Source organism: Falco peregrinus, chromosome 4, assembly GCF_023634155.1.
Source record: "Falco peregrinus isolate bFalPer1 chromosome 4, bFalPer1.pri, whole genome shotgun sequence".
Taxonomy (NCBI): Eukaryota; Metazoa; Chordata; class Aves; order Falconiformes; family Falconidae; genus Falco; species Falco peregrinus.
Window position 1 is genome coordinate 1,442,038 of NC_073724.1, and position 24,254 is coordinate 1,466,291.

The following is a 24,254-nucleotide window of genomic DNA, read 5'->3' on the forward strand; positions in this document are numbered from 1 at the left end:
CTTCAGGGAAGCAGCTTTTGGGATGGGAAGCAGCGGTCGGCATGTGCACCAGCTGTCAGCGTGTTCACCAGCTATCGGGATGTGAAGCAGCTATCGAGATGTGCACCAGCTGTTGGGATGGGAAGCAGCTGTCGGGATGTGCACCAGCCTTAACCAGCTGTGTGGTTTAGTGACAGCGTAAATGAGTAGACAGCATGTGTGAGGAAGTAGAGGTAAAAAGTTCAAGATGAGGAAGACATATGGCCTTCATCCCTATGGACCACTGTATAGGAATGAAGGCAGTGGGTTGATCAGCATTGATAACATACAGCTGTGGCCTTGCCTCACAGGTAGTGGGTTGATTGACATGGATGATGTGCAGCTGTAGCTTGTTCCCACTAAGTAGTTAAATAGCCCTGAGGAGTGTAGGGGAGGGGGTCAAGTGGAGGGGTTTGGTCTGGCTTCTGAAGGAAGGTGACACAGCATAGACAGTAGAATCTGACCAATGGTAAAGCCTTGTTGCAGCCTGCTAGCTTGCTTGTGCTGCAGCAGGCCACCAGGAGGGTGAGGATGGCCACCCAAGGGAGATTGTGTGTGGGCAGTGGAGGCTGTTGTGTGCAATGTGAATAATTTGTGTAAGCGCTGCCTATTCTAGGAAACGTATGGAGTGTTGATGCAACCGTGTGTGGATAAAGGAGTAACTTGGGAGCCAGTGCGTGAGCTGTGGGGCACTGTCCCCTGTGCCCCATGAATGGGTACCTGCCCCAGATTCCTGACTGTGATAGAAAGCTTAGAAATTACTAGATTAATAGGATATGGAAAACTTAGAATAGTTAAAATTCTCATTGTGTGTACAAAATGAAGTTTCACAGTGTGACTTTGCAAATGAGGTGAGGAGCTCACAGTATGACTTTGCAAATGAGGCCTGGCCCTGGGGGCCTTTGTACTGATAAGGTGGACCTGGCATGCTCTGTGTGCCAATAAGAAGACACTGGTATGTGAACATTTGTGCCTGGAGACAGGAAAACTGGATCTGTCCTGTTTTGTGGTCTGGAAGAAACTCAAGACAAGACCGAGTCTGCGCAAAGAGTGAAGGTGAAAAGTTCAGAGTGAGGGAGACTACTAAGCCTTCACCCTCAACGACTCCCATGACAATGCACAAGTGCAAATGGAAGGAAACTAATGGTAATGACTTCTTGGTAGACTAGTTATCCTAACCCAATCTGTTCTCGGGCATCTATTGACTATGTATGAATGCATACTTTAAATCAGATGTGCACAAAGAAGTTGGGGCAGCAGGTGCTTTTGGAATTATCCACCCTGATGCCTGCCGGTGAATTAAACATACCTGCCTTGTAACCTATCCTGAGTTAGAGAGTTTAATTCCACACGTCAGCTGCTCGGGAAGCAGCTTCTTATAGCTTCAGGGGGCCCGGGCAGGAGCCCGGCGGTGCCACCCGGGCTATAAGCCGGGCTCCGCACCAGCCTCCCCGTTTCCTCGGCCCCCCCCGCCCTGGCTGGCAGGTCACCCGCATTCCTCCCCGCTCCTGTCGCTGCCCAGCGCCGCCCTCGGTGCGGTGCGCCGGGCCGGGGGAGCGGGGCCCGCAGCCAGCGGGGAGCGCCCACCGCGCCGCCGCCAGGGCCGCCCAGGCCGCCATCGGCCGCCCCCGCGGGGCTCGGCCCTGCCCCGGGAGGGAGCCGTCCCCGTGGTAACGCGGCCCCCCGGGGAGGGAGCGCGTGCGGCGGGCCTGCGCGGCAGCGGGCTGGCGCAGGCGGTGGGCCGGCGGGGGCGCTGGCAGCGCGGCCCCGGCAAGGCAGCGGCCCGGCTCGGCACATGGCGGCTGCGGCTCCGCCGGCCCCGGGCCCTGCCCTGCGGCACCGCCTCGCCCCGTCGGGCGCCGCCCTCGCCGCGCAGCCGGCCGGCCCTGCGGCAGCGGCCTGCGCTCGCCTGCCGGGCCGGGGCGGGGGGGGTCCGGGCGCGGCGGCGGGGCGGGCCCGGGAGGCGGGGCGCGGGCGGCGGGGCCGGCAGTCACCCGGCGAGCCCCTGGGGGCCGGCCCCGGGGAGCGGCTGCGGCGGGGGACGCGGCCGGCTGAGGTGAGGGGCCCCGGTGGGGGGCCGGCAGGCGGGGGTCCCGCTCAGGCTCCCGCCGGCCGCACGCCCGGGCTGCCGGGCCGGGGCCGGGGCCGGGGTTTGGGTCGGGGCGGCCGCGCCGCGGTGGGGCCCGCTCCCGCAGCGGGGCTGGGTGCGGGCGGCTCCGGCAGCAGCCCCGGCCCCGACCCTGGGCTCGGGCGGCCCCAGGGGGCGCTGCCAGCGGCCGCCCTGCCAGCGCTGGGGGGATAATGACAATAAAAGATAAAATTATAAAAAAGAAAAAAAATAGATAAAAATAAAAAATGAATAAAACAAAACAAAAATTATGAAAAATAGTAATAAACCTTCACAAAAATTTAAACGTTAAAAAGAATGAAACAAAAAATAATAAAAGTAATACAATTTAAAACATTAAAAATAATTTTAAAAGTAATTAAAAACAAAATACTGGGCGTGAGAGCTTGGAGACTGTTTATGAAGATGCCACCGGGTTGAATTTTATTTCTAACCTTGGGCAAAGTGAGCCGGGCAGTAAGGAGGACTGATGCTGAGGGGGGTAATGCTTAGTGATAAGGTGCAGAGAATTCAAAGGCAGAGGGCTGGAGTTAAAAAAACTTTAAATATTTTTTTAACAAATCCGTGGATCACTGTAGAAACAAGATTAATTTTAGTATGGAGTCTTAACTGACAGGTTATTTTGTGTCACTGTAAGCAATCCACCAAAATACCAGATGTTACTAAAAATTGTGTCTGTGTGTATATATTTATGGGGATTTTCCTGTATTGCTTTCAAGGTTACCCTTGGCCTTTTGCATGGATGGCTTCAGGGGTTGCTCCAAGAATAAGGTGAGAATCCAGGGGGCTTTTTTGGCATAATTGTGTGCTGCCATTATATAAAACATGAACCGGATCGGTTATTCAGGGATGGCAAACCTGGAAGTGCCTTGAGGCCTTTAGCAGAAAACTCCAGTCCTGCACACAGAATGCTTCAGAACTCGGTGCAGACAGAAACCCTGGAGGGGTTGAGCAGCAGTAAGTGGGGGTCGCCCCCACAACCGCCTTTGGTGCAGGGAATCACCTTTATCGATTTTCAGTGTCCTGTGCTCTGCAGTGACTGGAAGAGAATTCTCAGCAACAAAACTGGAAATCCCCCTTTTCTCTGATGTGTTTGTTTCTGTTCCTCAAGTGGTCATGTATGGCCTTAAATCGGTGTTTTAATGTATTTAGGTGTATGCGTTACCAGTTAGTGTTTAAAATCCGAGTTGATGTTTTATACAAAGTTAATACTTTGCATTAGCGCAGAGCTGTTCCAGCAAAGCTGCCTTCGTGTTGCATTTTGTCAGTTTGATGCTTTTGCTTTAATGGTCATCTTGCTCTTTCAGTGCTTGCTCATCAGTCAGAAATACAACCTCTGTAATTCTCAGCAAAGCATTTGGATTTATAATCCCTATAATCCTTGTGAAGCGATTTCATGTGCGGTCTGCTTTGAGACTGTCCTAGTTATACCAGTAATACATTTCAGTTTTCTAGTCTATGTTCATTTAATGAATGATTTAATTAGCTAATTTAGATATTTAATGTATCATTATGTTTCATTTAAATTTATGCAGCTCTCTTTATGTAGTCTTAATAAATAGTGTAACTTCTCAGTTATACTATTTATAGAAAGTTACACAGAATTTATCTAATCGTTTGATTATGTTGCTGCGCTTGGTAAATGGTAATATGAGTAACGCTGCTTTGAGAATATTGGGTTTGAAGAGATTGGTGTCTTTTGCCTGTCTCTCCTTGCCATCTGCTGCCTGTTTCCAAGTTTAGAGCTTCTCCTGCAGGAACAGGTACTCTTCTCGCTTGTGAAATGACTGTCTCAAAATTGTCAAAATTCCCTCTAGAGAAGAAGGAAGATGCCAGAGTCAAACTGAACAAGCATTAAAGCTGTGAGAACTGTTTGTCAACGGCTGCCAAGTCTACGATTTTATAATGGGTCAGCTATCAAGCAGCCTCAAAAACTGTATCTCATGAAAGTTAAATTTTATTGAAAACATGACTATTATTACATCTTATTTTTTTTTAAAAAAAACATCACCAAACCCAAACCCCAACACCTTGCATTCTTCCCAGAAGTTTGTTTTTTACCATTAGAGCTGCATAGAAGAACAGGATGTAAAAGGAATGTTTTAGGGTTTTTTGTTTTAATCAAAAAGCCAACAGGGAGGATGTAGTCTAATGTTACAGAAAAATTCTGCAGTTCAATTTTAGTGCTTTCAGCTGTTAGATATCACCTGTTTAACTGATAGGTTTTACTGGTTTTTTTCCCCTCTGTCCAGCAGAGAACGGGAGAAAATATCTTGTATCTTACTTTGGGCCTTAGTCTTCTGTAACAACTTATTGGAATCTCTAATCAGGTAAACAGGGAGATGTCTAAACCCACAAGTTTCTGCTAGAAGTCTTGGGCTCATGATTGCTGGATGGTGACAGTGTGGCCTAATGGAGAAACAGGGTGGGTGGGTGGGTTTTTTGATTGCCAGAAAGAAATCTTACTCTTATTTTGATTATTTTTTGTTTGTTTGTTTCAAATACAGGTGAGACTGGTTCTGTGATTAGGGTTTTGCCTTGAAATACCCTAGAGAATTAAGTGACATAATAGTACTGTTCAGATTAATGCCACAAAAATCAGTTTTAACAGTTCTATTGTACCCGTTGTTGCTGCGCAAAGTTCTGCCGTTTATGTACTTTCAATGTTGAACTTAACTTCGCTTCTAATAACCTTCTGGGGACTTAATATAATTTTTGCAAATGCATCTGCAGTAATGAAGTGGAAGTCAATTGAATCCTCTTGCGCACTACTGAGACGAAATGACATTCACGTTTGTGGTGATTGGAAGTCATGGCAGCATCTAACATGGGAGGGAAGGACACGGACGGACAATGTGGCGTGACTCGTGCAGACTGCAGATCTTCTGCCTGCTTATGGCAGTGCTGGCTGTTGTGGTGCTGGTCCATAACTTTTTTCAGTTAGAGGTAAGTGGAGCCTGTTTCTTCTCCAGCAGGACTTGAGCAGCGTTATTCCTCTTTGAGTGTAAGGTTAGAGTTGGGACTGGCAGCATTTAGCTACAACTTGAAATTGCAGAAAGTTCAGACTGGAAGGGATATCTGGAGGTATTTAATTCAACACCCTCCTCAATGGGCTAACTGCAAAGTTAGCTTGGATTTTGCAGGGTATTGCTGAGCTGCGTTTTGATGGTCTTCGAGGGCGGTCAGATTTCACAGCCTGCCTGGGCAGCCTGTTGCTGTGCTGCATCCCTCTCGTAGGGAAGAACATTTCTCTCATGTGCAGGTGGAAGTTACCTCTTGTCCTTTTAATACATACTTCTGACTCTAGTTGCTCTGTAACTCCCCTTTAGGTAGCAAAAGGACTGCAGTTAGATCCCCTCATGGTCTTCTCCAGTCTTTTGGTTTTTTTTAAAAAAGGTCAGATTCCCTTAGCGTCTCCATTCTGTCATGTAATCCGGCCCCCTAATCATCTTGGGGGCTCTTAGCTGGACTCTCCAGTATGATATTCTGGTATGGGCAAAAACCAGACACAGTGTTCTAGGTATGCCTTCACCAAGGTCAAGCTGAGGGGAATTACCACTGTGCTCGAACCATAACTGTGGTTATGCTCTTGTGAATTCCTTGCCACAACGCTATGCTGCTGACACATGGGCAGTTTGCTGTCCACTAGCATCCGCAGGTCTGTTTCTGCAAAGCGGTTAGCTGGCTAGCTGGCCTCCAGCCTGTACTGATGCAACTTCTCTTTCCTTTTTCTTTCTGCTGTGTCTGACTTGCATATTTATTTCTTCATTTTCCATATTATGCTACTGCAGAGGTACTTTCAAACTGCCTTAGTCAGTAACGCCAGCGTAAAGTCAAGGCAGCTAAAACCACTAAAACCAGCGAGGATGGGCTGCAGGGAGCTTTGGAGGCTGACCCTGCCCACTGGCTGCCTGCCTGGTCAGGCTGTCCGGTGCGGCATTTGGTGGGTGAGCATAATAATGCTTAGCCTAATACCTCATTAAATTATAGCGATCTTTTATCTATGTTAACCAATCAGTAATTGTTTTATGCTTTTAAGTTGTATGTGTCCTGTTTGCAGAGACTTTTTTTGGGTTGTTTTTTTTTCCCCCTCCTGGCTAGTGACACCCAAATGAAATGACCCACATTTACAAATCCTCTCTCACCCCCAAAAAGATCTAGTTGAATTGGAGGAGATTCAGGTAAGGGTTAGGAAGATGTTTGAAAGGTCTGAAGTCACAAGTGACTCGGGATCAATAACTAAAGAATCAGTGTTTGTTACCTATTTCAGTACTAGTGGAGACATTAAATGAATTCAGCATCTGCATTTTAAAGGGAGCAGGGGTGGCTTTTTATAGACTGCAGCAAAGCTGCAGAGGTCCTTGCAGTAAGACTGTGTAGCTGCATTCAAAAGTCTGGATGAATTCGTAGAAGAAAAACCCATTGGGGTACTAAATCTTAAATATGTCAGCCCTGGTGTTTAAGAAGTCTTTAAGCCATAAAGTGCTAGAAACTGGATTAAGTTTTCAGGAGGAAATATCACAACATGTTTGGCGTGTATTCTTTTCCTGCGTACCTGCTGTTGAAAGCGACTGGAAATCAAAATACTGTGTTTGATGGACGTTTGGTTTGAGTTAGCATGACCACTTTTGTATAACATAGAAGGCAGCTTTTCTTTTGTTGTCTCTTTCAGGGATTTTTTTGGTCTTAGAGAAAAGGGCTCTGGCAGAGCTTCAAGTGTGAAGTGAAAAGTGCAGCATGGGTGGTTGCTCTGTGCTGCTGCTTGCCACTATTCCTGAGAAGTATCTGTGTGGCTTTGTTGACGTTTACCTATCTGATATTCCAAAGGCAGTTAAGTATTGTGTTGCTGGTAAATCTTTATGCTGTAATATGCAACTTTAACCCTTTTGTGGTCTTCTCTGAATGGAACTGCTCTGGTACTGGTCTCTGTCTTTGTCATAGCTTCCCTGGCAGTCTAATATAGGTATCTGTGCTGATTCTTTTCAGTCAGAGATCAAAGCCAGAAAGTCTTAGAGAGCTTTCATGGAACATCTGTAACCAAATCTGTTCAGGCTCTGGAAGGAGGGCTTATCATTGGTGACTGTTTAAATAAATGCATTAGACATGCTTCTGATCCCCAGATCATCTAATCTAGCTGGTTAAAGCTAAAAAGCTCAGGCAGTTATCAGCTAGTCCCTAGCTAGCTTTCCAGCTCTTTCCCATTAGGATTTTACTTTTTTGTAGTTTAGAACTGTTTAGGTTGGAAAAGGTCATAACCTTTAAAAGTCCAACCCAGTGCTGCCAAGACCACCACTAAACCGTGTTCTTGAATACCACATCTACACATCTAAATACTCCCAGGGTGGTGACTTGGCCACATCCCTGGGCACCCTTTCAGTGAAGACATTTTTCCTAATATCAGTCTAAACCTCCCCTGGTGCAATTTGAGGCTATTTCCTCTTGTCCTATGGCTTGTTACTTGGGGAAGGGGCTGACTCTCCCCTCGATACCACCTCCTGTCAGGTGGCTGTAGGGAGCAATAAGGTCTCCCCTGAGCCCCTTTCTCTCCAGGCTGAACACCCCTGGCTCCCTCAACTGCTCCTCAGGAGACTTGTCCTCCAGCTCCTTCCCCAGCCCCGCTGCCCATCTCCGGACATGCTCCAGCATCTCCATGTCTTTCTTGTGGTGAGGGGCTCAAAACTGAGCCCAGGATTTGAGGTGCAGCCTCACCAGTCGTGTTGCAGGCTTCCCTTTTGAATTCTTAAGCTATTAATGATACCCTCTCAACAGCCCTACCCATGTCATAATTTTACTTTTCTTACCTTGTTTTTGAAAATAAATAATCAAACTGTCCACAAAATATTTGATAGCCTGCTAATTGTTTAATTTAGCTTTTGGTATGGAGTAACTCCTCCCTTGAGGTCCACAGCTGACCATTACATTATAGTACCAGAAAAAAAGGTTTTTTTATTTTCTTATATATATATTCTTTTTTTTTTTTGTGCAAACACAGCCAGATGGATCAAATGTTCAATAGTTTTCCACAAAGTATCAGGTTGTTGCTGAGGAACAACATCATGCCTTTAGGATATGGGAGAGTTTGTATGTTTGTACCAATTGCCTTTAGAGCAACAGAACCACTTTGGGTTTGGTTGTGAGAATTCTTCTATTTAAAAGCACTTGGAAATGATGGTGTATGGGGAGAGGGGAAGTTTCTTGCAAGGACGAAGGAATGGTATGTGGAATCAAACAGCTGGAACTGAAGAAAAGAACTATGTAACAAAGTGGCTTTTTTTTCTTTATTCTTGCTGCTAAATTGCAGGTGCCTACAAAAGATAACTGCATCATCTTCTTTGGGCTATTGCTGGAACATTTGTCTGTCAGGTGATGGCTTTTTAGGTTTGCCTTTGACGTTTAGAGTAACTTAGCACCCACACGGTGCCATGAGACTGTAAAGACAGTGAACTGATCTCATGCCTTAGGCAACAAATAGGGATAAAGTACCTAGAGTGTAAATTTACTGAAAATAAGATGGCTGACATTAGAGTAATCAGTGTTTGTTCAGGTTCAAATATTGTCTGCAGCATAAATTGAGACTCTGTTGGGCAAACAGGAAATTTTTTCTCCCCCATGCCTGCCTCCTGGGAATCTCCTCTGATGTTTCCTGTACGGATGCAGGTTTACAGCAATTGTTCCGAATGTACTAGGCCAAGCTAAGAGCTACAGCTGGTGGAAGATACTGGGCTTTGAGGTGGAGTTCCACCTTTTCAGCAGCAATTGAAATACCCAACAAACCCAACAAACAAAACCTCTTGGGAACTGCAACTCAAAATCAAGACACCTTGAGTGGTATATATATGGAAATAAGCAAAGCAGGACAAGTATTATTCAATGTGGAGACTGTATTAAAAATGAAAAGAGTCTGTGTCATAAAGGAAGAGGACTCTTGAGAAACGTTCTTTATCTGCCCTATTTAAATTCTATTTTGTTTTGATTACTAACTAGAGTAGAGAGCCTGAAGTTCTGCATGGGCTCGGTATGACTTCTTCACGTACAGGACCCAGAGAGATTTGGAAATGCCAGTGAGAGACGGGGGTAGGAAACGGCGAGGGGACAGACTAAGGTATCAGTCTGCCTCAGGGCAAACCTGGAATGTCCGCAGGGGTAGGAGAACTGGAGCATGTGTTTGGAGGTGAGCCTGGGGAAGCACTTAAGAAAAGAAGATGGTTTGGAAAGCTTTCCTATTCTGGTAAAAGATCTTTGGTATATTAGACTCTGATGCTTTCCCTGCCTTAACTAGGAAAAGGAATCTCTGTAATATTTTCTCCTGTAAGTAGCCTATGTGCTGTAGTTTACTTTTACACATAAACTTATAATTCTGCAATAATACATGGTCCTGTTTGGGCTTGGGAGAGGACTGTAAAGATGAACAAGGATGTTAGAGAAAGAATGGTCCTTCAGGATGTTGAAGAAGCTCTGGTTTTACCTTCATAGAGATTTCCCCCCACCCCCCAGCCTTGAAGATTGGCCAAGGGGATATCTGTGGTATGGTTAGTTCTGCTTGATGGGTCATAATCTGGAGATGCTGGAGCTGAAGTGACAGTGCTCATCCGGGACCTCAGCTGCAGTGAAGAGCTTTGGCCTTGCGCTTTGCTAAAAAGGCTGTGTGGGTGGACTGTTTCAGAGAGATCTGCTCTGGTTTCTGAATATGAGTTTGTGGGCTGGTGTTCTCTGCACGTTTTCCCACTGGAAGACATAGGTATGCCCTTGGAGAGACTGCAGGAAGGCTAGCTAGGCCATGAATGACATCTGCACCTCTGACAGAAAGGCTGGATTAAAAATCCAGAAGAAATGTAGAGAAGGTTAAAAACAGTGATAGGTCTGGTTTCAAGGCCTTCTTAGATAGCCATCTCTCTTCTTCATTTGAAAGGTTGGGGTTTTTTTCCTGTGCCACCCACACCGACCTAAAGTACAGACCACTGAAGAACCAGTGAAAATAAATAAACTTTCTCTTGAGAGCTTACCCTGAACACAAGAATTAATCAAGTACACGTATTCTTCATGATCAGCCCTTCTTAGGAAAATGCTTAAATATTTTTGCTGACTGAGAGATGGTCACCAGCTTGTTGGGTGCATCAAAATATATAGCTAACTTTAAAAAGTACTTCCGTGCACTATTTTCTGTGTTATGTATATGCATAAGCAAGTGAAATGAAGAAGTTGTGAAGGTATCCAAAAATAGAAACTTGGCTTAATTCAAGGATGCATGTAGGCAAGATTTAAAGAAGTGTGCCTGAGATTCATTCTCAGCTTTGCCTGAACTTTACTGGATTAATAAAAGTGATATGCTGTGGTACATTTGTGTTTTTGCTTGCTGTGTCGGAAAATAGAAATAATTATGAATTATCTCAGATGGCCTTCAGGGAAAATCTGTTAAACCCCGGTTGGATATGTAAAACAGAAGCAAACCTTCTATTGTGGTAATAACATTTTGTCTATCTGTGGATACACGGCAATTCACATTTTATAGTTATAATGTAACAATTTGCAATTTCAGGTTTTACAGTTAACATGGATCTAAAACAGAGAAGATACTATGTATCCATCCTACATCCTAGTGTGCTTATTATCCTCTCACCCTTGGCTGATCAAAACCAACTTCTTACGTAACGGGCTTCAAAATCCCATGCATTTCTATTGCTTGCTAGGTTTACCTTTCTTCTAAAAAAATACATTGAATTTCTGTGAAATGATTTTAATACACTGGCAAAATCAAATGAAATGTTCTGGGGTGGGGGGAAACTACTTTAGTAGGTATATGTACTCTAGGTGGTATTTTAATGGATTAAGAAAGGTTTATAGCCATAAATTAGGCTTTAATGTAAGCACTGGGTATTTTATGACATTGCTGAGCAGTTAATTATGGGGAAAGTAAATGGAAAACACGAGGATATTGGTAAGTACAATGATCTTTTAAAAAATTGCAGATGTGTAGTATTGACTTTATAGCAACCTTTCAGATCTAAACTAGCATATTCGCTGATGCCATGTGAATGGTACATTATATAATTTTAGTCTTTGCTTGAAAAATGAGTTTGCTTCACTATGAAGTAAAAGTATGGATAAGTTCTCTACATGACCTGATAATTAAGTACTCATTGCTGAATTTTTGCATATTTGAGCTGTAAGTTTGGATTTGCTGATTAGAAATCCAACAGGTAGCTCTGGCATCTTAGATTGCTGCATTTTTAAATTTCCCTAATGCAAACCTGGAAAATTGTGTGATGTCATGAAGAAGATGGTATCTCTGCGGTTGCCTACCAGTTCATTAATCCATTGCCCCTGAAGCATTCCTTTTTATTCCATTTATTCCAATCTGTGCTTTACAGGGAAACGCAGACTTCTCTTGAAGGCGTGTGCGAGGGGTGCATCAGCTTCATCTGCAGTGTAACATCTCAGAGAAACCCTATTTCCTTGCATTATGTTGGGTAGCCATTAGACCTCATTGTGCTCAAAGGCTAAAATGTTACTACAGTAAAAAAATTAAACATGATTATTACTTAATCATACAACCTTTTGTAATTCTTTTCACTTTGCTGGTATTCACAGAATACACTGGTAGCCAGAATGCTGCCATGGGAAATATTGGACCCGATTTCTGTAAAAGCCTCTTTGCCAGAGCAGAGTAACCACAGGTTGCGTGCCTGTTGCTGTAGAAAGACTGTGGTCAGAGTAATAGATTTGTGTCTTCTAGTGAAGCTGCTTCATTTGGTCAGCTTCAAAGCTCTGTAAAAAGCAAAGCCCAATTCTTGGGATCATTTCCTGACAAAGCTTCTGTTATTCACAGCGTTTCATGTAACGGCACAATTTCAGGTAACCTTTTTCCTCCTCAGCACCTGGATGATGACACGGTTTCAGGGTCAAATTGGATAACGGAAAACAATGTCCAGCGTTCTCTGTCACAGACAACCAAAACTACCAGGAAGCCTTACTGTGGCTATAAGCAGCAGACTTTGTCCAAAAGAGACCAGGCGGAACAGGAATCGTTGCTTGCTGCAATACAGTGGCCCAAACCCCCTGACGGCAAAATTGCCTTTGTACAGAGCACTGATCCCACACATAGCGACTTTGTGATTGTGAAACCCAGTGGGTTCTTCAAGGTGGGTGATCAGTTAGAGGTACTCGTTCGCATGAAGAATTTCCAAGGAAAACCCAAGCAGTATGGCGGAGACTACTTACAGGCACGAATTCACTCTCCTCTGCTGAAAGCTGGAGCAACAGGAAGGATTGTAGATTGCCAGAACGGCATCTACAAAGTCTTCTTTACCTTACTTTGGCCAGGAGAGGTCAAAGTTTCCGTGTCACTTGTCCATCCGAGTGAAGCAATCCAAGTCCTCCTGCGTTTACGAGAAGAAAGGCCAGACAGGGTCTACTTCAAAAGCTCATTCAAGTCTGGGAGGTATTCGGAAACCACAGAGTGCAATGTTTGCTTGCCTGGAGATCTCCCGGTCTGTAACTTCACAGATCTCTACACGGGTGAGCCGTGGTTCTGCTATAAGCCTCGAAAACTGCCCTGTGCCAGCCGAATCAGCCATGCCAAGGGTGGATATCAGAAAGGTCTTCTGACACAAGAGGAAAGCCTCTTTTTCCAAAGGTATGTTGTTAAATCTATATGTACTCAGTGAAATAATTTTTTTTTTTTTTCTTTAAAGACAAATGTTAGGTTATGGGTGGAATATGATGGATTGCCTTAGAGGAGGTGTGCATCTGCAGGAGCAGGTGTTTGATGTCAGTTGTTGAATAGTCTCTTCCCCTCTGTTCAGCCATGCAGGAGGCCAGGACTCTTAAACTGAAGAAACTTGGAGTGTAGTTCTCTCTCTCTGTGCTTTGAATTCAATACTGGTGCGCCTGCTAAAAGTCACAAGAGCATGCTGTCTAAATCTGGTGGTGGTTTGGGGGTCTGTTTCCTCATTTTCTGTTTCCACACCTATGTTTGCAATACCAATAATGATGCTTTGAGATGTATTTTTGGCCAAATCTGAACTACATAAAAAAGCTCCAGGCTTTAGGTCTATTTTTGCACAAAATATCAATTCCTTTTATCCTCAGTAAAAGTCATCATACATGTGATGCAATGCCTTCCTTGTTGCTCAGTATGACTTTCAGATCTTAGGAATAATTTTAAGTCCTTAATTAAGAAGAAAACACATGGTAGAGCAAACTGCTGAGCAATACCTTTGCAAGTGGAAACGATCCCTACATGTTTGTATGAAATGTAAAAGCAGATTAGTTTCACAGTTGTCTTTTTCTTCTGCATTCAGCATTTTAAAAGAAAACAACAAACTTCTCTTAGTGCGTGGATAGATGGAAAGAACTGCTTCTGTATGTACGTACCCTCAGCTGAAATCAGACAAAGTTAGCTGCTGCGCAGTGTCAGAATTGTAGTTGTAGGCTACTGCCTTGTTCAAAAAAGAGGTTGAAGGAAAGTGTTTCTGCAGTATGTCCACTGAAGGCTTAAATTAGGAAAGATTTTAGAGCAGCAGCTCCAAATAGTTTAATTAGGAAAGTATGTGTGCATGTTTGTAACTGAAGAGCAGAAATCAAAAGTAAATACCAGTGGAGCTGGGGTTTGGCTACTCCTTACCAAGTTTGTAAGTCGGTCTTTAGATTTTTTGTGCCTCGGGCAGTTCACCTGTAAAACGTGGCTGAGGCTGATTGGTGATGTTTCCAAAAAGGAGTGGGAAATTTTATTGTGTTTTGTTTTCTTCTTTTTTTTTTTCACTCAGCTCTGAGATCCTCAACTGAAATGGCTCACAGATATTCCAAGTAATTTATTTCTTAAATGATGAAAAACATTAGACAGATTCTCTTTAAAACAGCAATGAGGGACAGAATGAGAGTCTAGTATTAAACCTCTACACCTGGGACAGCTGTGCAGGAGTGGTAGTGGCCAACACAAAATGATCAGGATTCACCGACATCCACAAACGAGTACTTCTGAGCTCTCATGGTGTTTAGGGGGATAAGCTTTGTTCCTGTATTCAGGACATCGCTGTCCGACTGAAGGACCTTATTGCTGGGGAGCTGTGACGTGGGCTGGCCCTTGGCCGGTGCCGCTGTCTCCCCAGAGGCAGGGCATGCGGCGCTGGCCTCGCCTAGAGCTGGAGCTGCTGGTGGTGATGCCGGGCTGCCGGGGCTGGCCTTGCCTGGAGCTGGAGCTGCTGTGGATGGCCTCGCCTAAAGCTGGAGCTGCCGGTGGTGATGCCTGGCTGCTGCCAGTTCCGCTGTGTGCTGCCAGGCAGGCTGTGGGACTGTTGTGGCTGAAGGCCGTGGCTGCCTCCACAGAGGTGTGTACTGAGACAGGCTGTTTTGCTGATTGACTGGATACCAAGCAGAAATGAATTCCAAGTCAAATACATGAATAAATGCAGTTTATTATATTACGCTGTAATAGAGGAAAAGTAGCATGCAGTATGATAAAAGGAAACAGCACTAGTTATTATGCACAATATGATAAAAGAGCAGTAGGAGCAAAGCATCGAATCATTACTGCAACGCGTTACAGAGACTAAGGAAAGGAGACATCACCAATTAGCACCTTCACATCACGCAGGCCCACCCTTCGGCTGGGACCACTGTTGCAGGCAGTGCCAGGAGTCTCTCGGGAACTGGGAGAATTCCTGTGCGGTGCGTCTGCCCATAGGGGAGGCTTCTGGCCCACCTTGATACTCAGTGAAAAACAAAAATAGTTTACACTATTGTAAACAAATATAGTTTACACTTGTTTATATTATAAACAAATATAGTTTACACTATTACCTAGCGTATGTAAACTTCCGTGTTTCAGCTAAGTGCAGGCATGCACAGTCCCGTGCCTCGCAGGGTTCGCACACGCCGGGGCTGCTGGCCGGACGCCTGCGCGCGGTGCCCTTACCACTGTGACACAGTGACACAGCTGCGTGCAGTGTTGCTGTCTGGATGGCCCTGCTTGTAGCCAGCTTGTTCAGGGGGCTCAGGACAAACACCACCTGCTCATTAAAGCTGAGCAACCTGAGCTCATTGTCCAAGTTAAGCGGTCCCTAATTAAAGACGAAGACTTTCTCATAAGCAGTAATCGATTTAATACGTTTCCACCACACAAGCACCGACAGAGCGCTGGCAGGGCCGGGAGCAGCATGCCCTTTTGGTGCTCTGTCTCCTGGCGGCGGTATGTGCTCCACAAGCCGGGTGCTTCCCATCTCTGTGGGAGACCCCCAAGCTCCCTGCAGAGCTCCGAGAGCTTGGCAGCTCTGCCTGGCTCCGGGCCAGCTGAACTGGGTGCCGGGTCTGTGTCCCGGTGTGGGCAGAGTTTGGATTCTGATGCGGAATAGTAATAGTGGTCCTGAGGAAACTAACACAATGAATTCAGCTATGGGAACTAAAGTAAAAAGTTCTTAGGGCAAGTCCTATGTACTTATTTGAAGTGGATTAAGAAAAAAGGGGATTAATATTGCCTTCAAAGTTCACAGTGAATTTTACAAATAAAATTATTATTATTATTTTTTGTTCAAGCGATGTGAATATCAAAAAGCCAATACTGTCCAGTGGACCTGATTCAGTGATTGTAAAGCCCAAGGTATTTACAGGTAAAGTGAACTTTTTAAGATTCTTGTTTTTAATTCATCATTAAAGTCATAAAAGAACAACAGGCATGAGGTAATAATTGATTTGTTTGTTTTTGTAGCATGGAATAGAAATTAACTTTTAAATTTATATTGAGAAGATGAAGGTTTTTTGGGTGTTAGCTGTAGTATAAGTTCACTACTAAGAGCAAGATTGTCTAAAATTACATATATAAATGAGATTTTTTGGCAAAAAATAGTTACAAAAAGAGTTTGTTCTCTTGCCAAAAGTGTCAGTGTCTTTTTTTTCCCCCAGCATTTACTCAGAGATGTAAAACATCTTACAGTAACTGCTCGCCAAAACCTCAAGTTCATAGAGTAAAACCAGCTATGGCCTTTCTTAATTTCTTTCTTTGTGGAAGAATTTTGTCTAACAGATTTTGATAATTTCATTTAAGTATTGCTATCATTTGTGTTACCACAGGATGTCAGCACCTGCAGTTGTGGACCAGAAGAACAGAGTTGTTCTGTACCCTGTCTAAAAACCACAACAAAGAGACAGTCCGTACTAATTGAACATAGAGGTTTTATCTTGTTTGTCATATCCACATGCATGCTTTTTATGCCTCTGAAAAGCCTGCATAAAATGTGATACATAGAGAAATACTTCTTAATTGAAAGCATTTCAGATGTGGTTTTCTGTAAGATGTTGGAGACTTTAACGTGTAGAGTTCCTGACCTGAGCAGTAACGTCTTAGCAGAACGCAGCCTACAGCATTTCTTGTGCTTAGATTTGCTGTTCACTGAAAAAAAGTGAGTGCTGCTATTAGGCCAGCAGCACTTGCCCCCTTTCTTTCTCTAGATCACTTAGATGACAGGTTTTTTGTTGCTTGTTTTATCTTATGTATTTCCTTGCAGAAACTGCTGCAAATTTGAAATTTAATTATATAACCCTTCCTTCAGGAGTTATGGATGATCAAAACCTGCTTGCATTTCCTGAGGATTAATGCTGGGTTGATAGGAACAGCACAGTATTCCTCAGGGAAATTCCTGCTAAGCAGAACTGTCTCTGAATAAATGAACTTAATACATTGGTATAATGTTCATGGAGGTATGGATTTGTTAGGAGTGATGGCACACTTAAATTTATTTTCTGCTGTTGCTGTCTTTGCACATACCTTTTTTTTGGGGGGGTAAATGTAGATCAAGCTGATTTTTAAAACTATTTTTCTCAAATACAAGCTTCTACTTCTGTTCTTGGTTTGTAACTATTCAGATTGGAGCTTTCACTGTCTTCTACTAAATCCAAAAGTAATGGCTTTGTGAATTCTGGAGCAAAACTGGTATGGTACTATATGCAGGTTTGAAATGCTGGTGTTGGGTTTAGTGGGAGGCACCAAAAAGTTGTTCTAGTACCATTTTCTTATATATATGTGTAGCCTAAAAAACAATTTAAAAGGTAAAAATAGGTAAAAAGGAAATGTTTTTACATCAAAACTTAAGAAACAAACGAACTGAAGTTGTGAATTCACAATATGAATTAGTCTTTAACTACATGGCCATACAGAGGGTTTTTTCCTTTTCTTTGTAAGATTCCTATTTCATGTATATTGGATGGGTCAACATTACTAGTTGTTTTTTTTTAGGGTTTTTTTTTCCTTCATTGCCCCTGTTGCCTGATTTAAACAGTCATCCAAAGATAAAATTTTCTGATGGCTTTTCCTGTCGTACTCACAGTTTTACAGTCTTTGTGTCATACAAACATAATAGTGGTTTGCTTTTTACAGTGCCCCTGTGAGGTCTAGGGAGGTTAAGATCTACTAATGCAAGACACGGAGAATATTGTATAAGTAACAGTGAGGCCAAAAATGCCTGTTAGGAATGGGAGTTCAAAGATGCTCATAGTTTCTTTTTTGGAGTGTTTAGAGTTTGGTTACACCTGTGTTGTCCAGGATGCTTCTGGGCCCTGGAATTCTGCTGCCTGTGCTTCTGCGTAGCCAGGCTGGTCCCTGGCACGGTTTTGGCCATGGCACTGTGTGCTTTCCCAAAGAGCTGCAAGCTGGGACAGGGCAGGGACTGTTCTTGACAGGCAGTCTGCCTGCAAGAGTGGTTAAACAGCTGGATGTGTCTGTGCCCAGCTGGTGTTTGTGCCGGGGAGCAGCTTTGTGCTTGCTCAGGTTGGGTGTTTGAATGCCCGCGTGGTGAAGGGGGAACTGCTAACCACCCACGGAACTGCCGCGTACTGGTTACTGGTGTTGCGCTGGATACTAAGAGAAATACGTCTGTGTTTGACTGACATAACCACGAGGTTGCAGCTTCTCTTCCTGTAATTTCCAGCCCTTGCCCGCAAGGTGTCAGGCAGTTTTTGCAAGCAAAATAAGCATCCTACAGAGCAGAGCTTCCCTGGGGTAGTCTGATGGCCCTTCAAGGGGCTGCCTACCCCAGCCAGTAAAAGGGGAGGGGGCTAGGGAGCAGAGAGAAAGTGTGAGGCCCATGGCGTTAGACTCCCATAATTCATACATTCAAAGGGGACGTATAAAACTCTCAGTCACAGCTTTAGTTCTGGCATTTCCTAGCTCTGGAGTCCTCATGATTCCGACTTCACGCTTCCAGCCCTTGTAGCTGGAGCAGGCATGTTGGGGTGTGTGTGCTAATCCATAGATGGATTTCTTTTTTTTTTTTTTTTTATTATTATTTTTTGGAGTGGTGTCAGGTTGTGACCTTGCAGTCGGTGGTGTCCTGCCAGGCTGCAGCGGTGGGGTGATGCTGTGGGGCTGTGCCCAAGTGGCACAGGGGCTCTGCTGGTGGGAGGCTGGGCGCTGGGGGGGGGCAGCGCACTTTGGCAGGGCAGGCGCAGGGGCTGGCTAGGCTGGGGATCCTGGTGTCCCTCCCAGCTGGGGGGAGAAGGGGCTCTGCTGAGCTTTCTGCCTGTGCTTCTCTCTACCTTTTGCAAGCATCCACAATTTAGCGCTTCTGTCTAAGTATGGAAGATATCAGATACTTACTGTGTTTTACTTTATCGTCAGAGATAACATTTAATTTAAACCAGGTTGAACTATAGCTGTTCAGCCAGCTCTGTCAGTAGTTGCAGGTTTCTGCTGCAGAAATAGGGGGTGCAATACTTGGGCTGACAGAAGTGTGATGCGTGGAGCTTTTGAATCTATGCATTACATCATACTCTTTCGCTTTAAACTAGGGATGATGTTCATACATCACTGGCTATATGTCCACAGAGGTCATGGAGGCTGGTTTTGTTGTATGTTAATTTCAAAGAATTTTTCTCTTCCAGATTCAAGCAGTATGGACAGAGCTGAAGATCCCACGGTTTCCCCTTCTGGTTATTACCATGAAGACCAGTGGAGGTCCAGAATACACTGGATCCATCATTTTAACAAGTCAGATGATATAACCAAATGCTTACAAGGAAAAGTAATCCACTTGTTTGGAGACTCCACAATAAGGCAGTGGTTTGAATATCTGACAGCATTTGTCCCAGGTTATTTATTTATTTTTTAAATTTGATCTTGTCCTTAAAGACTTTAGCAAAGCTTTAGGTCTCACATCTTGGACACAGAACTGATGTTACTGAATGGCAGTGACAAAACAAAGGAAGAGGCAAGACAAAGCATCATTGGAAGTGCTGGCAGAAAGGCAGTTAGTCAAATGTTTGAGCAGACACTGGGAAGACATGGGCCTTGGAAACGGGGCCACGAGGTATCTGCAGGGTTGTCCTTGTGAAACGTTTCACCAGTGAGGACCGCTGCTGTGGCTGTGAGTTAAGGTGGCCACCCTGGGAAGCAAAGTCACATCAGGTGCCCATGTAAGGCCTTGCAGCATCCCAGTCACATGAATGACTTGGGAATCAATTAGCAAATGACTTCTGTTACTGTTGGTTGGGTTTGGGCCCTTTCTTCTATTAACTTAAATAACAGAATTTCAGTAGCCAATTAGATACTCCTCCTGCACCCCTTCCCCCTAAAGCAGTTAATGTGTTGGAACACAGACTTTGAGACTCCTTAATGAGGAGTTGGAGTCATCTTTGAATTTAACAAAGTCCTAAAGCTGCCAGAAGGATTCTCAAAAGGGCAATCAGAACGAAGACTGAAAGAGTGTGTTTGGAATATTTCTTTTTTTATGAGAGAGAAGAAAATAGTTTGGGAAACTTGGAAAAGGCGTTGACAGCCTTGTGAAGTTGAAGTGTGCTGTTTTGCAGATTTCGGCACCTATAACCTCTGCTCTGAAATACTGCATGTATGGCGCTCATCTTCTGTTTAATTTTAGAGTTCTTAGCATTATGTTCAGATTTCCTTATCTGCTGCTACTTTTGCATTGTGGTCTTAGTGTCGTGTTGACAATTTTAATCTCTTACGCCGTCTTTCACTAATGCTTGCTCTTGGTTTTTCAGATCTGGTGGAATTTAACTTGGGGAGTCCAAAGAACGTGGGCCCTTTCATGTCTGTGGACCTGAAGCACAATATTCTACTGAAGTTCCGCTGTCATGGGCCACCCATTCGCTTTTCAACGGTCTTTAGCAGTGAGCTGCGCTACATTGCCAATGAACTGAATGGCATAGTGGGTGGGCGAAACACGGTGATAGCCATAACGATATGGTCCCACTTCAGCACTTTCCCTGTGGAAGTGTATATCCGGCGGCTGAGGAACATTCGGAGATCAATTATTCAGCTGCTGGGTCGCAGCCCCAAGACTTTAATCATCATCAGAACTGCTAACGTTCAGGAGCTGGGGCCAGAAGTGAGCCTCTTTAACAGTGACTGGTATTCCTTTCAGCTTGATTCTGTCATGAGGAAAATGTTCTCAGGAATTCCTGTGCACTTTGTGGATGCTTGGGAGATGTCTCTGGCTCATTACTTGCCACATAACTTGCACCCAAAAGAAGTCATTGTTAAGAATCAAATAGATGCATTTTTATCTTATGTGTGCCCTCTGCAAACTTAGCACAAATGGGTATCCCGACGTCATCTTTCGCTATAGCTGAGGTAAAGTTGCTCTTTGTCAGAGCTGTCAAATGATGCTGGGTGGTGGAGAAGGACTCTGGTTATTGTACTTGCCTGCATTGTAAGTGGGGTGGCCTTAACTCTGCGTGGCTGTGAAGGGTGGCAAAGAGGAGCTGACTGTTCAGGCCGTACGTATCGTCCTGCAAGGTTGACTCCTTTCAACCTTAGTGTTCATACCTGAGATTATTAGACAGCACCTTATATTAAATAGGCAGGATTCAATAAGAAATCATGCAGGTTATTAGCTTTACTAGTTGGCTGCACTGTATGCTTAACTTAATCCATATGACACTGATGCTGTTGCCAGGTTCTGGCTGCTTACAAATGTGTGGGAAACCTGGGAAAGATTTTTGGGAGCAGTCTTTCTTTCAGTGCTCCAGAGTTTGAGAGACATCCCCTCCAGTCGTATGTCAGAGAAGTACAGTGTCTGTTTTTGTTTCAAAGTCCTAATGAGAAACATGAAGGAAGTGCACCAGAATCATTAACATCAGTCAAGGAAGCACAATTAAGATACCTGTAGTATTAAGTCATCATCAATTTGCTGAAATGCAATAGAGCACCCTAGTTAGGCACCCTTGGTGTTTACAGATGGCTGCTAAATAATAGTATTTTAGTTTGGTTTCCTCTACTACTGAATCTCTTCTGAGCTTTGATAACACAGTCTACTACTTGATTTACCTGTAATGGAGAAATGTGTATATTGTGACCTTAGTGAAGACACTGTCTCAGGCAGTGCCTGCAAGTTCAGGTTGCAGGCTCGCCTGCTTGAAGCATTTACTAATGAAAGTGTTTCCCTTCCCTGTAAGATAAAGCTATTCCGTTATGCTCCTGCAAAGCTGGACTTCTGGTATATACTGCTGTACATCATTCATACGTTGTGTCTGTATGGAGAAGCCAAGTGACCTCAATGGGCTTGACGATGTTTGGCAACGGGTAACAGTGACTGGTACGCGGTAGTGTCAAGGCCATGCAACGATCCCCCTTCCGTGTTTGGCAGTTTCATCATTTATTCGTGAGCTTTGCTGCTGCCAATACAAAAGGTCAAAAAAATCATTCCCCAAAGCCACGCACGCTCAGGGCTGCCCTCAGTACCGATGGTATTTGCGGCTGTGCTGGTGTGGGAGCTGCTGGATCTTGGGCCTCTTGGCATGGCATCTTCTGCTGCTAACTTGATTGAGCCCATCTATAGTTTTAAGTAGTAGTGCTTTGGAAACAAGCTTTGGCTAAACTCAGCCCCCAAATTAAACAGCAGAGAAGCGTTCCATGTTGCCTTATTTCTGGTCCCACTCAGGCCAAAGGTTTCTTTACCAGGGGCTTTACAGAGAAATATGTGCAAACAGTAGTGGAGCGCTTCTGGAGCTGCTCATCATGCTTAAGGGGAATGCTGAAGTTGAGTCTTTGTGAGCAAACAGAGAGGATTGACAAGGCAGGCTGGTAGGCTGCACAGTGGAATAATTGAAATGCCTTCGTCTTAGAAACGTTTTACTCTGCCAGGTTTGCTGCTACGTTAGGAGGATTTTGCTCTTAACTGCTGGAGGCCCCAGAGAGCTAATACTGCCAGTTACAGGAATGGTTTTTTTTTTTTTTGGTGATTTTTTAAATTATTATTTTAAACTGAGAACTGTTTTAAAAACAAATGTAAATGCTTTTAGTATGTAAAAGCTGTCAGTAGCATCAATCTATAAACTTACCAATTCTGAAATGTTTAAAAAGGATGGGAGGAGTGGCATACACTGAAATGGCATTCTTTCTCAGCTTTTCAAGTTGGAATTAAGGCGGTCCAGATTGCCAATTCCTATGGACAGCTGCATCGTGTGGTGTCTGCCTGTACATTAGCTTTAGGTAACTATTTCTTACTTTAATGTGTTAATGGGAATTTATTCTCTGCTAAAAAGAGACCACACCAATTCAGCTCTGGGAAGGTAAGCCACCACAATGCAAAGTGACCTTTCATCTTTTCCTGGTGTGTTTTTTAAAATACATAGAGTATAAGGCTTTCATCCTGAATAACAAATCTATCCAAATAATGTTAATGAAAATAAGACTTCAGACTTTTACTTTGAAGGAAACCACTTAATTTGTGGCCTAACCATTTGGTTTTCCTCACTAAGCCATACCCTGTGTGGAAGCACCGTGGGGGCATGGTTCCCTGCATGCTGTGGTGCCCTTTGGCAGCAGCCTTGCATCGTGCTTAGCTTACCAGGGCGGCGAGAGGAGCGTGGGGTTCTGAACGTTTTGGCAATTCAGGGAAAGAGAATGGGACTGTTGCTAGCAAAGCACTCTCATCTTCTGGTAGAGCCTCTCCCATTCAGATTAATTACTGTATTCGTTATATTAATTTTTTAATAACAGATTGACTATCTTTTAGGTAATGAACTTGAGGGAAATTGCTGGCTGATTTGGAATGAGGATCAGTATTTCATTTCTTTGGCTCTGGGAGGAGAAAGGGAGAAACTGAGGATTTGCTCATGTTCTAAGGTGAAGACTGGGGACACTATGCTTTTGTATGTCATTCAGTTGAACCATAAATGAGTTTTCATTTCTGTTCTCATCTTGTTACCAGTTGCACCAGTTGTGTATGTATTGTATATGGAAACATAGAAGCAATAAAGTATTTTTTAAATCAGTTTCTTTAAACGTTTAAGCATCTGAATGGGTTTTAATAGGTACTTAGGTTAAGAGGTTGGTTATTTTTCAAGTTACTTAATATGAAACAGGGCTGGAAAGGAATTACTTAGTTGTCAGTTAAATATCTGCCTTTACACGTAAAAAGTGATTTCACCATTTTTTGAAGCCCTGTCTTCCTTTTCTTTCCATTTTCTTCACTTGAAGGGAAGAAATTGTATTACTTTTTGTATTTTGATTCTTGGCCTGAGCCTTCTGATTATTAACTTTTCAATACAGAGATTTCTTTTTCCTTTTTAATTTCTTAATTCAAAATCCAGCTCACTCAAATCCCAGTGAAAAAGACTGTATTTCTATGGTGTTTATCAGAAGATTTCAGAGCAATTTATTTATAAAATAAGTAAACCCCATCTTACATTAGACTGATATTTGACAGTGTACCTGACATTTTGAGAAACTTGTTTCTCGTATATATCATGTTAGGCTGATTTCTTTGTTCTGGAAATTTAATAAAACCATTAGTAGAACTGTTGCTGAAAAGAGAGGCTAAAAAGCAGAAGTTTTCCTTTCTGCAAGTTTTCCACTTCTAATTTCACCTGCTGTGCAGTGCTGTTGCAGCTCTGCTTTACAAGAATCAAATTGTCCCTTTGCGTTGTTTTACTTGTTAGGGGTAAGCATTCATAAGTGGGAACTTCTTTAGTAAAAGGATCTGTATGACTTCTTATGTACCACAGGTGACAGCTCCGTGTGCGTGTGACAAAAGCGAAGATGTGAAGCTGTCTGTTGGGAAGGGCGAGGGTGTCGGGGTCTGCTTTGGCTTGGCCACAGCTGTGTGGGTTAAAACATTGTTCCACTCACCACCGTTTAAGTAACAGCAAAAAACCTCAA

At 43.8% G+C, this 24,254-nt stretch overlaps 1 protein-coding gene across 3 annotated transcripts; it reads left to right on the top strand.

Annotated features, from left to right (window-relative positions):
* The first annotated feature begins 1,967 nt into the window (after nt 1–1,967).
* Nucleotides 1,968–23,368, top strand: NXPE3 (neurexophilin and PC-esterase domain family member 3). Of its 3 annotated transcripts, XM_055802085.1 has the most exons (8): nt 1,968–2,074; nt 2,866–2,917; nt 4,880–5,092; nt 6,819–6,976; nt 12,019–12,779; nt 15,677–15,750; nt 19,016–19,222; nt 20,132–23,368. In XM_055802085.1, exons 4-8 carry the CDS (start codon nt 6,884–6,886, stop codon nt 20,680–20,682), a joined length of 1,686 nt encoding a protein of 561 aa, XP_055658060.1. In that variant the 5' UTR covers nt 1,968–2,074; nt 2,866–2,917; nt 4,880–5,092; nt 6,819–6,883; the 3' UTR covers nt 20,683–23,368. The 3 variants fall into 3 exon arrangements, with proteins under 3 accessions (XP_055658060.1, XP_055658059.1, XP_005237525.2); XM_055802084.1 differs by lacking the exon at nt 6,819–6,976 and having other exon boundaries at nt 1,970–2,074; XM_005237468.4 differs by lacking the exons at nt 1,968–2,074; nt 2,866–2,917; nt 6,819–6,976 and having other exon boundaries at nt 4,866–5,092.
* The last annotated feature ends 886 nt before the right edge of the window (nt 23,369–24,254 follow it).